Source organism: Orbicella faveolata, unplaced genomic scaffold (genome assembly GCF_042242905.1).
Source record: "Orbicella faveolata isolate gen_17 unplaced genomic scaffold, um_ofav_v1 contig_3, whole genome shotgun sequence".
Lineage (NCBI taxonomy): Eukaryota > Metazoa > Cnidaria > Anthozoa > Scleractinia > Merulinidae > Orbicella > Orbicella faveolata.
The window spans coordinates 6,212,177-6,227,500 of NW_028301558.1; the positions used below are offsets into that span (position 1 = coordinate 6,212,177).

The following is a 15,324-nucleotide window of genomic DNA, read 5'->3' on the forward strand; positions in this document are numbered from 1 at the left end:
TTTGATGAATATTCATTGCGATGACAGACGGACCCGCATGTCGATTTTCAACGTGGACAATTCGTGTTCCAATGTATTTAGAGTCTTGAGCTTTCAGTCATTGCATTAAATGTATGTATTTCTTCGTCATCATAATTATTCACAAGTTTATGTATAAACGAACTGGTATAAAAAGGTCCACCGAAATGAAAAAGTTCAGACCTCCTGATTTTACTCCGCGAAACCAGCTCTTAATCACAGCTACGATAAAGAGAAAAGGCGTCCGCTGCCAAATCATATCACACCGAGCGGACAGTCGAGTTAAGGATAAACCGTTTCAAAATTTTCATTTTTTACGAGAAAAATTTAGAAAGAAAATCGTGTGTATTTGTGTTTGTTTGTTTATTTGTTTATTATTTTTTTTAATTTTCTTATTTTTCATATTTTTGTAAAATTAGATTATGAATAAGAACTTATGCCGAAACAAAGATTATTCTCCCTTGCAGTCCGCGTATAAAAAGAAAAAAAAACTGCATGGGCAATAAATTTGATACGTGTCTACTTCAACATCAGGTATTGTAATCGCTGAAAACAAAAAGAAAATCTGCATAACGAAGAGAGAATACTGCTCATTTTGCTAAGCAATTTCCGGGTATTTGCGCGTTGTTTGCCGACCCGCCGGGTTACCGAAGAAACTGGGTACAAAACGTCCCACATGCCTTAGCGTGCCGACGAATCAAAATGGCGGAGAGTTGTTGTCTTGGAGAATGTCAACATACGAACTTGTAAAACGTGTAGAGTAGAAATGAGATGTTTGTAAAGTTGGTTGAAGTATGCCAGGTGAAGAAGAGTCTGATAGTGAAGGACAGCCAGGAGCAACATGGGAACACCAGTCCCTGGCACAGGTATAACGTCACGATGCGTTGCCCGCACAAAGCTAAGGAAAAATTTGACAAGGAACATTTATACTTGAATAGATTAATATTAATTAAGATGATTTTACTTTAAACAAATATTAAGATAAGTTAAAATTAAAATCCTGGTAGCTGGTAACCCATTTTCTGGACCTGGACAACTAGCTCCAAACTGTGGAGGAAACAATAACAATTGTTTAGATTGCACTTTCATCGACACTTATGCGGTCAGTACAAAATGCAGACTGCAGACCGGTTACCATATGCAGGCTAGGTACAAAATGCAGACTGTAGACTGCAGACCGGTTACAAAATGCAGACTGTAGACTGCAGACTAGGTACAAAATGCAGACTGTAAACCGCGGACTAGGTACAAAATGCAGACTGTAGACTGCAGACCGGTTACAAAATGCAGACTGTAGACTGCAGACTAGGTACACAATACAGACTGTATACTGCAGACTGGGTAAAAAAGGTAGGGTCAGACTGGGTATAAAAACTTTTTTTTCTTCCTAATATGTGCCGCATGATAACATGCCATCTTAATAACTTGCATTAAAGAGAGTGACATGTTTGTTAAGTGAGAAATAGTTTTGGGTGAGAATCTTGGAGCAAATTAAAGAATGCTTAAGTTTCTTATGTTTGAAATATTTCTTTTAGTAATATAAATGAAGGGGAATCAGCTAATTTTTACAGAGAAAAGTGACACATTGTTTTTGTGACAGGCTATTTGTTCACTTTGACTTGTGGTTTTATCTTGCATCTGTTTAATGACTACAAATTATTAGTTAGTGTGGTCACCTTTGAGCATTGAAAATATATCAACAGTTTTGTCTTCAGTCTGCATTTTGTTTAGAAAATGAAAATTGGTCAATGTAAAGCGCAGACTGCAGACTGCAGACTACAGACTGGGGGTAAAATGCAGACTGTAGATCAGGGGTAAAATGCAGACTGGTGTTAAAATGCAGACCGCAGACCAGGGGTAAAATGCAGACTGCCGACTACAGAATTTTTAAGTATGCATCATGTTATTTCCCTTATCGAGTGCTAATGGTAAACAGGGTTATTCAGGCTAATTGCAGTAAAAGTCTAAACTCTGGTTAGACTGAATATCACTCAGGTTAGTGTGAGTATCACTTAGGTTAATCTAAATAACGCTCTGGTTGGCCTGTCTACGGTAGGCTCTCAATGATGGAAATGGTAACAATGATGATTCAGTTAAAAAGCCTGCAGCGTGCATTTTACCCCTGGTCTGCATTCTACCCCTGATTTGCAGTTTGTAGTCCACAGTCTGAGTTTTACACTAACTGTTAGAAAATGAACATTGTTATATCGGATAAAAAGGCCAAAAGGTTGTCCCGTGTTGTCACACTCTGGTGTTTCTGGAATACTCAGTGTTACTTAATACTGACATCTCACACAGAATGTGAGAAGACTGTGGAAGCTTGAAATTCTATTGAAGAATGAATATGGCCTTGACACTGCTTAAAAATAAAATGTATGGAAGGTAGGCCAAGAATGTTCCTCAAAATATGAATTTTCCAGGAAAATGACCAGGAAAAAGCAATTTTGTGACACTTGCTAAACTTTAAGATGACATCAGGATATCACCTGTATTTAAGACCACCAATGGAAAAAAAAAAAACATTTCTCTTTTCAGAATGTGTTTTATACCTGGTTTGCAGTCTGCAGTCTACATTTTGAACTGATGAGATATCTATGCTATTAATAGTCAGTAACTGTATTGTTCTAGATTTAAAGGGCTGGTCCCTCTAGAAAGGATTTGCAAAAGACATTCATCGTAAATTAAGATCAGTTGAACAGTTGAGCTTGAAGGCAACCATTACAAGTGTTTAACAATTTCTCCTTTATAGGTGAAGATAAAAGTATTAAGAGGGCATAAAGATGCTGTGAACAGTTGTTCATTTACATTTGATGACTCCAAAATTGTCACTGCCTCACATGACAAGACCCTGAGACTTTGGGTAGGTAGATTTCATTCACTGGGCATTGTTTTGGAAGTTGCTGGGATCTAGAAGCGTTACTTCCATATCATGCCCAGAAACATGATAGTATAACTACTATTATTAAAAACTGGATCATTGAATAATGCAATTCAAGAGTTTTCAGCGGCTTATCTATCATGGTATATGAGTAATCATACCATGTTGTACAAAAATGATATAGTAAGCATACACATGATTTCATGGGGCATTTTTATTGTTAATTTATTTTTAATTAGTTTTCTATATTTTGGGGGATTTTTAACAAAGCAATTATTCCACTCATGTTTGTTGGATTTATGAGATGATTATAGCCAACTTGGCACTATCCACCTAGTTGGTTGTCTATCATCTCTTATAATCCATCAAGTATTTTCGCTTGCTCATGATTGGTTTAAACACTTCACATGACTGAATTTTCCCCAGCAAAAACTGGGGAATATCTGAGAATATGCCCCAATTCTCAAAACTATGCGTGTTGGGAAAAATATATGAAGGATAATTAACACAATAGCCTCCAACTGACTTTGAAAATATGCTCAGATATTTGTCCTTGGACATTATCTGTTCCTCAAAGCTCGCAGTTTTCCTCAAGCTACACTCTTGGAAAACTGTTCACTTCGCATAACTGATAATGTCCGTGGTCAAATATCCGAGCATGTTTTCGCGCCAAATGGAGGCTATTGTTTATATATCCAAGACACTCTTGTGGAATAATTGCTAATTATTATTTACTTTCTATCATTACATATCAGGATGCGACCTCTGGAGCACAAGTCAAGGTGTATAAAGGCCACAATTCATATGTGACTTGCTGTCACACAGACCCTAACAGTGCAAGGTTTGACAGAGGATGTGTTAGTTCTGAGTAAATATTTGTGTCACACTCACTCATCCTCATTGGGTCCATGAGGACTCTTGAGGCCAGAAATATTTGTGTAGACAGTGTTTTTTGGTGAAAAGAAAAGAAAAATAAAGCTGCTTGGCAATTTGACAGGCCCTTAGTAACAATAATGTAAGTTATTTTGCCATGCTCACTTGTTACCTACTAGGCTCATTTTTGTATGTCCCATGATTGTCACCAGGAAAGTAAGGAGGAGACATTTAACAGTGTTACAAATAGAGTGTTCTTCTGAGACCACCAACTTCCTTCACCATTAGCTGTCAGTATACAATCATGTGTTATCTATTTTTTGGTTGTTATTTAGGATTGCATCCGGTGGATGGGATAAAAGACTTCTTGTCTGGGATATTCAGACTGGTACAATTCTGGTATGACTCTCTGGTGCTCATTTTTTGTACCCAAATGAATGTTTACATGTTTGATTTCTGTAATAAAAGTATGCTGCAAGTTATTCTATTAAAGGCTTAGTCAGTTAATGATTATCATCAAATGAAAATAAATTATTCCAAATCAGCTCCAAAGTTCTTTTAATTTGGGACTCTAATTATGGGTTCCTACATAATTCACTTAATATTTACACCTGCAAGGTATGGTTCACAAAACAGTATATTATATGACTACCTCCAGAGATCCGGAAAAATTAGATATGTATGTATATTTTATTTGCAAAAAAGCATCTTTAATTATTAACCCCAAAGGTTGACCCTCAAACCATCCTAGTGGCTTGCCCCCTAGACACTCTCGAGATTAATTTTCTCTTTGGTGTGTACACCATATTAAACTCATCACAAATAGATGAGCTTGGGAACTGGTGCCTTAAAGGTGAGCAGGGTGCCAAAGCCATAAGCCGCTAGGAGGTATCCATGGCAACCCTGGAAAGCAAGAACCACCCAATGAGCGTCCGCTAACCGGCACCGTCACACTGAAAGAAATTCAGTGGAAACTACTTACCTGAAGAATACTTACCCTGACCAAGAACAAAATGGGAGGGAGGAGAGGGTGCAAGAATCCGCAATGATTTGCGAGCCAAGCAGTGCAACTGATCCACAACAATCAGCTGAATACACCACAACAATTATGCAATGAACCATAAACCCCTGCGAAACCCCTGAAGGCCGCCCCACAGGTCACGTACTCCCAAACGGCGAAACCGCTGGCTGCATAAGCTCATATTTAACTTGCCTAAATGATATTAGCTGGATGGGTACGCTAGCTGGCTGCATTAGCTTGAGTTTAACCTTGCCTAAATGATATTTAGCCACATAAAAAAATCACCCTATGCCCCTGTGTTGCTATTCTGAATTCATTGGATACCTGTACTGGATGATAGTTGAAACAAAGTATTTACTAAAAATAAATTAAAGGTGTCGAGGAAATGCCTCCTAGCAGAAAAATATGATTTTCTTGTTTTAGTGGGAAGCATTGAATGAGGGTATAGTGACTTCCTGTCACTTCTCTCATGATGGACGCTACCTTGTCAACAGCAGTGATCTAGATTTTGCTGTCAGTGTGTGGGATGTCAGGGAGGGATCTCTTATAAAGAAATTCTTCAGTGAGTAGCATGCATTCAAATAATTTTCTACAAGAATTTTAGAAGTTTGATTATCTCCAAAGCTGAATGTCAAGCAATTGTCATTTTCCTCCAGAACGGACAGGGGTAGATAGGTCAGAAGTAAAACAGGAAATTAAATATCATGGTTATTGCATGTGATGGGGCTGGCCACTTTTGTGGCATAATCTTTAAATCTGACACTACTTACAATTTTTGGCCATTTTAACTAGCTTTGTGGCTGGGTTCCAAGGAGATTATCCCTTGAAGGATGAAAAAGGGTTTAATTATAATGTATTTTTAGAAGAAAGATAAATGTTATATGGTAAAAGCTGTGTCCCTATAATGATATAGGAGTTACACAGAACTAGAGTTTGCTGTACATGTTGATCTAGCTTTTGGGTAAGCTTTTAATTAATAATTTGAGTGTTAAATATTAATTTGGGTTTCTTTCAGTTGTTCTAGAACAAGAGGATGTCTAGTATATATTGCAAGTTGAATTTTTAAAATTTTCAAAACTTTTTAAACTTCTGAATTTTGTTACCTCTAACATGTACAGATCACAAGAGTACAGTCACATGTTGTCGATTTGCTCCAATGCAAAACCGGATTTGTACAACTTCCATGGACAGAACAACAAAGGTCACTGACATGCTAACCTTCACTGAGGATTATAATGTCACTCTTACTCTTGGGTAAGAATTCAGATTTTGTTGTTCAAAGACGATTTTGGCATCTATAGACTGGAATATAAGCATTTGTCTCACATTTTGGGGCCGCAGACTGAGGTGATTATGAATGTTTCCTTCAGATGTCGTCATATTCACATACAAGAAATGCAGTTCTCAAACTCATTAATAATTCATGAAGTTTAAACAAAGGAAATCATGACTTTGTTTGAATATCTGATCTTAATAAGGGTAGATTTTTGTGATTTTATTCCTCCACTTTCTCCTTAGTTTTAGTTTTGACTGAGACAGTATATCAAACACTAAAGACAGTGTTTGACCACATTACTGAAGACATTGAATTTCATCAAAAATACTCCACTACATGTCTTATTTTGAAGTCTTTTCTTGGTGTTTGAAAATGTGGTCAAACACGGTCTTTCATGTTTGATATATTACTTTTCACATCAAAGTGTACAAGGTAATCTTTGATGCTAATATGTTTTACTTCCATTCACTGCATTTTTTGTCTTGTTTCTACTCAGGGGTCATATAAATGTCATCTCCAGCTGTTGTTTCAGTAGTGATGAGCACTTATTGGCTACAGGGTCATGGGATAAGAATATTCAAATATGGGACATTGCCACTGGTGTCTATAGGTACTGAACAGCTTACAGGGTTGTCATTAAGTTTTGAATGATTCACCTGTAGCCTTTATCTTAACACCCATAACAAACTTGTTACTTTATGGGTTCATTGTATCAACTACAGGCACATTCTCCCTAACATCAAGGGCCCATCAAGGATGCTCAGCCACAACAGTTGCTATGGGTTACAGCCCTGTTGAAAAATTATTGAGATTTTTTGTGCCACACAAAACGAAAACTTATATTTCAATAGGGAAATTGGAATCTACATGTAAGAACAAGCTTAAGTCACAGACACTGATGGGTCAGCTCTTTTAAACTCTTCTCAATAAGTGTTTTTGGTTCTTTGACATATCCCTTACTTTGTTTTTAATTAAATTGTTATCAGAGGAAAAGGCTGAAATAATGTATTGTGGGATACAGAAACCCTTAACGATGTGAAGAATTGCTATGACTGTAACATCATTTGTTTCCTACATGTACATCGTCATTTGTCTCCAGAAATCATGGACCACTAACCTTTTCCAAAGGACATGAAGGCTCCATCAGTGCTTGCAACTTCAGTGAGGATGGTAAGAAAATAATGAACTCAACCTAGTCCTGCTTTCTCAGTTGTAATAATGATTAATAGTTTGATAATCCCTCTGTGTCTGATACAATCATATTTATACTGTTGGGCGTCCTACTTTGCCCAAAATATCGTGAAGATAGGTGTTTTAATAAAATGTTAAGTCAAGTACCAGGCCTAAACCCTCATTTGAGACAGTTGTGGTCCTGTGCTGTGACATCTTGTCATGTGACTTTGGTCATCATAGGCTATGTGATAATTAAAATTTTTCATCACTTGAGAAAGGTGCTGTGACAGCCTGGGCGGGGGGGGGGGGGGGCACTAACACATATGGGCTATATAGGTATGTACCGCTGTGAAGGGTATGGTTTTCAAGCAGTTTACTCTAGGATAGGGTATATAAATCAGAGCGTTTGGGTCTAGAATATTTCCCAAAACTGACTAGTTGGTTGAAGATTTTCTCTAGACTAAGGAAACCAGGAATTGCCACTCAAAAATATAAAAAAAAATCAAATCGGCAAGTTTAAATTTACGCAAATCAGCCGCAATAGTGTCGATAGATAGGGGGATTTGGGGAGTTTACTCTAGTATAGGGTAGCAAAATTCAGCTGAACTAGCTCTGGTATAGGCTAAGGGCTCCAGGGACCCAGCGGCACATCCCCTCCCAGAAATTCCCAGAGTACCCCCCCCCCCCCCCCGGGTGTGACAGCTCTGGAAGCTCATATATAGTTAAATATTTTGATTCTGCTAAGGCAACTTTATTGTAGTATGAATTATTCAATGGAATCAGAAGAAACATTTTTGCTTGTTTACATAGATACCATTAGTATTTCTGTAATCTCAGCACTCATTTGACAGTCTTCTTGATGATCATATGTGGTTCTCTCTCTTGTAGGTAGTATGTTAGTGTCCTCATCATATGATGAAACTTTGGTCATCTGGGATGTTGAAAACTGTTGCCAGAAGTTTGCACTTAAGGTATTCTTTGTTTATCTAGACATTACCTACGGTAATTACTGCAATTGCGTGAGGTAAAAGTGCTCAAAGTTTTCGAACCTCGGGCCAGATTTACAACATTCTCCTAAGTTAAGATGCATCCTAAGTACTGCTTCTTAAAGACAGCATTTTATATTCTTGTAATACACAACAGTTAAGATACAATCTAACCTAGAGGCTGAGGGGTTTGTGAATATGGCTCCTGAAGGAAAATTGAAGCACTATTGTAATGAACATACAATGTGTTATAGTGAATTTGTTTTTGTCTCATGATTCTCATCATTTGTTGCAACTGTTAGGGCTCAGTTATGATTGGTCCGGGAGAGTACAGTGGGTTAATGTAGAGGAGCAATATTTACTAGAGAGGGAGTTTATTTAAATAATGAAATAACTGTATAATGAAAATTAGTCACTTCAGTTTTTCGATGAGATAAGAGTGGTCTTCTTTATTCTGTAATAATTGGTTTTCATTTTAGGGTCACACAGGCTGGGTAAATGACTGCAAACTCAGTGCTGATCAGAAATGGATAATCTCATGTTCAAATGTTAGTATTTAAAACTAAAATAATCACTACTTTGCTTAGATGCATAATTATTAATTTAAATTGATTACCTACTACTAATTAACAAAAAACCAGGACTTCTAAATTCCAATTCAATCTGGAAACAGTGGACAAAGAGCCTGTCAATGCATTATGGGATGTGCCACTGCAAATTCCTATTTAGTTATAATTATTTTATCAATTCTATTTATACTGGTGAATTTAGAATCTGTGAAGAGTCTATATGTCTTGCTTAAACTGCCCTTTCTTTCTAAGAATTTTAATACACACACGTACAGTGAAAGGTCAGGAAAAGTCTGCATACGACGCCGTGACTTATCCTAGTTTCATTAGCATGAAGCAAATAGGAGTATTTCTATACTCCCCCCTGGATGGGATGCTGGTCCATTGCAGGGTTACCCTCCAGCATTAAATTTGCTGGTACCCATTTATACACCTGGGGTGGAGGGAGGCACTGTGAGAGTAAAATGTCTTGCCCAATAGTACAACACAATGTCCTCGGCCAGTGCTCAAACCTGGACTGCTCAATCTGGAGTGGAGATGAGCAGTGCAAGCTATTACATTATATTTTCTGAAAGCTAGTATTGGGAGCAAATATGGACTACTTGTCTTGTTTTAGATAATTTCTTATATAATTTCTTATGGCATGATAGTGCACTCATCCAGCTTTTTTTTTAATTCTTTTTTTTTTTTAATTGGAAGATCCATGTGCTTTACAATACAGCATTGAATGATTGTGGAAGATCCATCTGATCCTGTGTTGAACCGAATGTTGGACTTGAAAAAAATAATTTAAGTTGGTTTGTTTATACACAACTTTTAGGACAACACTGTCCGTATGTGGAACATAGAGTCAAGTGAAGATATACCAGTTGTGTTAGAACACAGAAAAAACATAGGACTGAGAATTGTGCAGGTTTGTTTCAGATGGCATGTCCACTGTGTCGTTATTAAATCCTAATTAAAATCTTCCGGTGTTTTTCAAGGGATGATTTTAATTGTCAAGTATTAGAAGCATAAGGAAGAAAGAGAATTTAAGGGCGAGGTTAAAAGATGGAGGACTCAATTTTCCCAACCCAGTTTTCCTCAATACAGCTAAACCTCAGGGGCCATTTGGTTTTAGAAAACACCTTGTAAGAAAGCATGCAATCAACTTCTTTATCTTTATTGAAACACAGAACTAGCAAGAACTGATGATGTAATGGAGGTGCGAGCAAAGGAAAATTTTTTATTTCTGATAAACAAATAAGCAAGTGAGTTACCTCCCTTTTTGTCACGGTATTTTTGACAAGAAATAGCAAAACAATTTCTCTGTGTTTCTATCGAGTTGTAGAGACACTCATGAAAGTTTGGGAGAACTCGAAAAAGCTTTGTTAACACTCATCTGCAGCCCGTGTTCTCAACAACATTGCATGCTGTCCATACTTCCACTTGTGTTTCACAACTCAACAAATACAACTCATAGTCTAGTGATGCAACATATTTCTAACTGTGTAGAGGCCCCGCCCACCCAGAACTACATTAGGTATAACTACTGACGTTGTTAGTAAATTTTACATTCAATTGTAAGAAGTAGCTTTTGATTATTTTAACCTTACTTTCATATATCACTTGGTATTTCAGTGTCAAAACTGTAGCAAGCCTTTCTCAATTGCTCAGCTGGATGACGAGGTGAACCATAAGTACTGTGTTTTCTGTCGTCTGGAGCATCCTTCAGAATTCTCACCTTCGCCAATTGACTTTTGATGTTTGGTTTGGGATCCCGAGTAAGCTACATGAATGCCTGTACTTACAGGCTAAGCTATAAAGCGGCACGCCTCACCAGGTTACGGCTAAGAAGCAGCTTAATACCACGCTGTGCAGCCGTGGAAGGTGTTGCTGGAAAGTTCTGAAAGTTTTAAGAGTGACTGGTAAATTTTCCTGGAGTGTTATTCGGTAAAAGATCTCAAGAAGTCGTCAAAAGTTTTTCCAAAATCCTGCTGAACCTTTCTTGAAATGTCTAAGGGATGTGCTGATGTTGGTTGCTTCTACCGTTCAGGCCCTGGTTGTTCAAAGCGAGATTACGCTAATCGAGTATTAATATTTAAGGACTTCTCAATTTTTGTTCGTTTTTGACGTTTGATTTTTACTTTAACTTATCTCAACCAGTAGCATTGAAATAATCTGCGGCAACAAATAAAACCCGTGTCAACTTTAATCCTTACCTAATGTTTTTTACCGGCAAGTATTTTTTTGGGTTGAAACGACCTGTTTATTCGAATTTTAGCCGAACAAACCCGAGTATAAAGGCTACCCGCAAGCAACCTAAGCTTATTTGGGCTAACTGGAGTGCTATTCAGGCTACTCAAAGTGCTAAGTAGACTTACTGGAACTTAAAAAGTCGATTTTTCAGCCTGCAACCTGCAAAAACTATTTGCTGTTTTTTTTTTTTTTTTACTGAAATTGCAACCAACCCAGGGATGTAAGTTGTCACCGGTCCGTTGCTTCATCAACGTCCTCACATCACGAGGCATCAGCCTGTATTCTTTTGGAATTTTCTCGATTGTATTAGCGGCTTATAGATCGACATACCTAACTCCTGAGTTCTTAAAGTAAACCACGTCTTTGATGCCCAAAATTCTACAGTAAGAATGCTACATGTATCTTAGTGTAAATACGGTGGTCTATATTATTTAGTGTTTATATGGTGTCTTTCATCACCACAGCAGTAGCTAGCAGTGGTATGAACCTATTGACTGAGTTGGAGAGCCGCCTGTACAAGATTCGTAAGTCATAACACACAGCTAAATATCTCAGTTTCTGTACGCTACGAGCTTAGTCTGTAAATGTTTTTGTCATTTCACGTTAATGAGCTTTGATTTTGTTCGAAAGTTGTGAACGTGTCTTTTGGTCTTGATGAGTTGTTGACTGCATCGTCTGAAGGCGTCCCTCCTTGGCCAGATCGAGGCACACGTCGAGTTGTTGGCTTGTTACATTAGGAAAAACTCCACATTTTGCTGCCAAGTTAAGACCCAATCTTCTCACCGATAAGGTTTAAAGGCGCCAGGCGCTAGCTCTTCTCCCAGCCTGGGGTTCACTGCTTCATAGATCTTCATAGGTCTATCCACTGAGCTACGAGAACTCATGGAGAGCAAGGTCATTTAACTGAGTTCATGTGACATACGTCGTGAAAGGTGAACTGATGACATATGGACTCAGTTAAATGACCTTGCTCTCCATGAGTTCTCGTAACTAGGTGGATAGACCACCCGCTCGGTGTTCGGGAGGTCATGGATTCGATTTCTGTCGGGGACTCAGAGTTTTTCTTTGTCCCACACTCGTGTCACGTTGATCAATTCACCTTTCACATTTCAATACCGAGTTTAAAATTTACTTATCAATGATGTACGTTTTCATGCGTTTCAATATTGATGTGGATGGAGTTTTTCTAGACTCGTGGAACGTTCGAATAAATCAGACTTAAGTATTCTCCTTCTGAATTACACCCGAGAAACGGATTACTGGGATCACTCAGCGCAGTGTTCACATCTGTCTGCAGGTATTCTCTCATTTCAAGTGTTCTTCTGATTTGCTGACAAGCTAAGTCGTGTTGACCCAGGCCTTCATAGGCGCGGCCTAGCAGCTCTGAAGTTGCGGCCGTTTCTGAATGGATCCCCAGTTCTTTGTCTCTGATACTTAAGGCTGCGTGCAAAGATTCCAAGGCACCGCTGAAGTCACCGTTAAATAGCTGCGCTTCGCCAAGGCAGTGACAGCTCAGGGCCGTGTCTAAGTGGTCACCAAGAAAATTTAACCTCATCTCTGACGCTTTTCGAAAGGACCTAGCAGCTTCCTTAAAATTGCCCATCTTAAAACATGTGCATCCAAATTGGTGAAAGCTTATGGCTGTATCCGGGTGTTCGCCCAATACCTTCAATCGTATGTTCCTAGCTTCCTGATAAGCATTAAGAGCTCCTCTGTACTTCTCCATTTTAAGATACGCTGCAGCCAGCTGGTCGAACTTAGAGGCAGTCTCTTCATGGTCACCGAGCAACGATTTTGCTAAATAAGCAGCGTGCTGAAAATGCTCTCTAGCAGCCTCGTACCTCCCCATCTGGAAATACAAAGATCCTGTCGCAGTAAAGCTTTGGGCTGTAAGGGTGTGATCACCTAAATGCTTCTTCCTAATCTGTAAGGACTGGTGACACGCGTCAAGAGCTTCACTGAACTCTTCCAAGTGAAAATGGTTTGCTCCAAATGCATCGTAAATAATGGCAGTATCCGCGTGATCTTCAATCCCCAACAATTTCCTCAGATCCAAGGCACTTTGGAATGCCTTGCCAGCCTCGATGTTCCGATTCATTTCGAAACACGTCTTTCCTTTATTAATTAGAAATCCTACTTCGTCATCGGAATCTTCCACGTGCTCTTTTCTAATCTTTATGGCCTGCTCTATTGACTCAAGGGCTGCATTGTAGTCGTTTACTAAGAAGTAGCAACAACCAAGCTGGTTATAGTTTGTCGCGATTTTAGCGTGATCCGCGTCATACGTCTTCTCCATTGACTTAACAACACTTTTCAGTTCTTCGAGGACAACTTTGAGGTCGTCAGTGTGGCCAGTAGTAACGCCATCGCAATTTTTTTGCACTGTCAAACAATGCTCAAGTGAATCAAGAACCTCTCTGACCATTTTGTCGCCGTGCATTGCGTCTTCATTTTCTTGCAACAGCTGCCTTCTAATGTTAAGGGATTTCTTTAAACAGAAAGACGCTCTCTCGTAGTCTTTCATTTCTTTTAGAGCTAAACCGCGAAAAAGGTAATTTTGTGCCGTGCGTTTGAGCTCGCTTCTCTGCGTCTTTTCAAGTTCGTTTGTTATCATTTGAAAGCCTTCTGCTGCTTCCTTGAAACACCTCAAGCTATATAATGCATTGCAACATGCCTCTAGTACCCTAATACGGACAATTCCTTTGTCAAATAACGCAAGAAGAACTTTGTGCAGTCCAACAAGATGATGGGTCATTATAGATCGTTCCACTTCAGTCTGCTTGCCAAACTCCAGCTCCTTGTAAAGTACAGGTAGTAATTCAGCCACTACTGCAAAAAAGAACACATCTTGCTCGACGCCGATACTGTTCAAATCTGTCACGTTACCAACTGAAGAGATGTCTCGTAAGAACAGATTGCGAACTGCAGGAGAAAACGACGCAGACTTACACTCATTATTACAGAACGTTTGAAACTCGGATGCCTTTTTCATGTCTCCTTTTTTTCTGCAATAGACTGCAAGTACGTGGTAGGTAAGTACCTTAAGAACTTTCTCGTCACAGTCACTATTCAGACGATCTACAGAAGCCGTTAGAGACGATATTCCGTCATCCGTTTTCCCGCATAGTAGCTGATGGACACCAAGGTAACATAAACGCTTCGCTGGGCAGCTATTAGTGTCAAGAAAACCAGCTTGTAAGGACAGGTTCAGGTCTTGACGATCGACGTAAAACCCGCCCAAGGAGCCAAACGACTTGGCGGCAAGTAGATTGCATTCATCGTCTCGACGTTGCCTTTTCTTTGCCTCTTCTACTGTGGTAGAGTAAAGTTTGTTGAATAATAACCCTTCATTAGGCAGTAGAGCACACAAAAAAATCTCGGCCTGAGACAAAACTTTTACAATCTTGGGATAGAGGGCATCATCCTTTGTTCCATTTTTAAGGGAAAGCAGGATGCTTTCTCGCTGACCAACGAAAACTTCGTACGCGTCAACAGAATAACCCGTTAAAAATTTTTCATTTGCAGCTCTAAAACTAGAGATGTGATAGTCGTAGAAACGAAGTTGAGCTGCATTGAAAATGGTTTGAACTGCGTGGTTAGCAGTTCTCCTTTCGTCGATGAAAGATCGCAAAAGTGAATGAATTATGCAGGATTCAAAATCGTAGCTGCATTCTATTAAAGACTTTCGTTCCAGTGAATGAATCACTTTCTTGGTCAGTCTGGCTGTCTCCAAATCCAAAACAGCCTTAGTTTCCTGCACTCCAAAGAAACTCGGAAAAACAGCCAGCGAGACAAACGCATCCCTCTCTTGGCCAGGTAGTCTTTCAAAGGATCTGTTGATTATGATTTTTAGTCGAGCGTCATCAGAGAAACTTTCATTGTCCAAAACTTCAACAAGCGGCGAGGACTTCAACTCCTCTAAGAGCTCGGAAAGTGAAACATTTTCTTCCTTCATGATGCCACACATCAATCGCATTGCCAAAGGAACTTGTCCACATTCCTTTACCATACAATCACAGTCATTGTCCGAGACACATGGCAGTAGGGACTGCACTAAACTTACCGAGGATACTTCATCCAGCACACCAACTCTTTCTTGATGGATGGGCAGTTTATGCCTAAGGTAGTCTAGACGCTCACGAGTAGTGAAGAGAACCTTGATGTGACTGCATTGGGCAAGAATTTCCTCCGCAAATCTTAGGAAGTCGTCTTTTACTTCGCTATCTCCAGATTCCAATAAGTCGTCAGCATTATCCAGAATAAGGACAAAAGTTTTCTCCAGTTGTTGTAAA

The 15,324-nt window shown here is 39.0% G+C and overlaps 2 protein-coding genes across 2 annotated transcripts in view; one reads left to right on the forward strand and one right to left on the reverse strand.

Moving 5' to 3' along the window:
* Positions 1-570: 570 nt before the first annotated feature.
* LOC110068244 (uncharacterized) lies at positions 571-10,988 on the forward strand. The gene is made up of 12 exons (XM_089297993.1): positions 571-884; positions 2,768-2,878; positions 3,652-3,737; positions 4,105-4,168; positions 5,214-5,352; positions 5,909-6,044; positions 6,563-6,676; positions 7,166-7,236; positions 8,128-8,210; positions 8,705-8,773; positions 9,615-9,707; positions 10,415-10,988. Exons 1-12 carry the CDS (start codon positions 813-815, stop codon positions 10,535-10,537), a joined length of 1,161 nt encoding a protein of 386 aa, XP_089154119.1. The 5' UTR covers positions 571-812; the 3' UTR covers positions 10,538-10,988.
* A 215-nt stretch (positions 10,989-11,203) lies between these two features.
* The window catches only part of LOC110068160 (uncharacterized), a 10,962-nt gene continuing 6,841 nt past the window's right edge, over positions 11,204-15,324 (reverse strand). The window contains exon 3 of the mRNA XM_089297988.1: positions 11,204-15,324. This exon is cut by the window's right edge and continues 307 nt beyond it. Within this exon, the coding sequence (XP_089154114.1) occupies positions 12,219-15,324 (3,106 nt within the window). The 3' untranslated portion in view covers positions 11,204-12,218.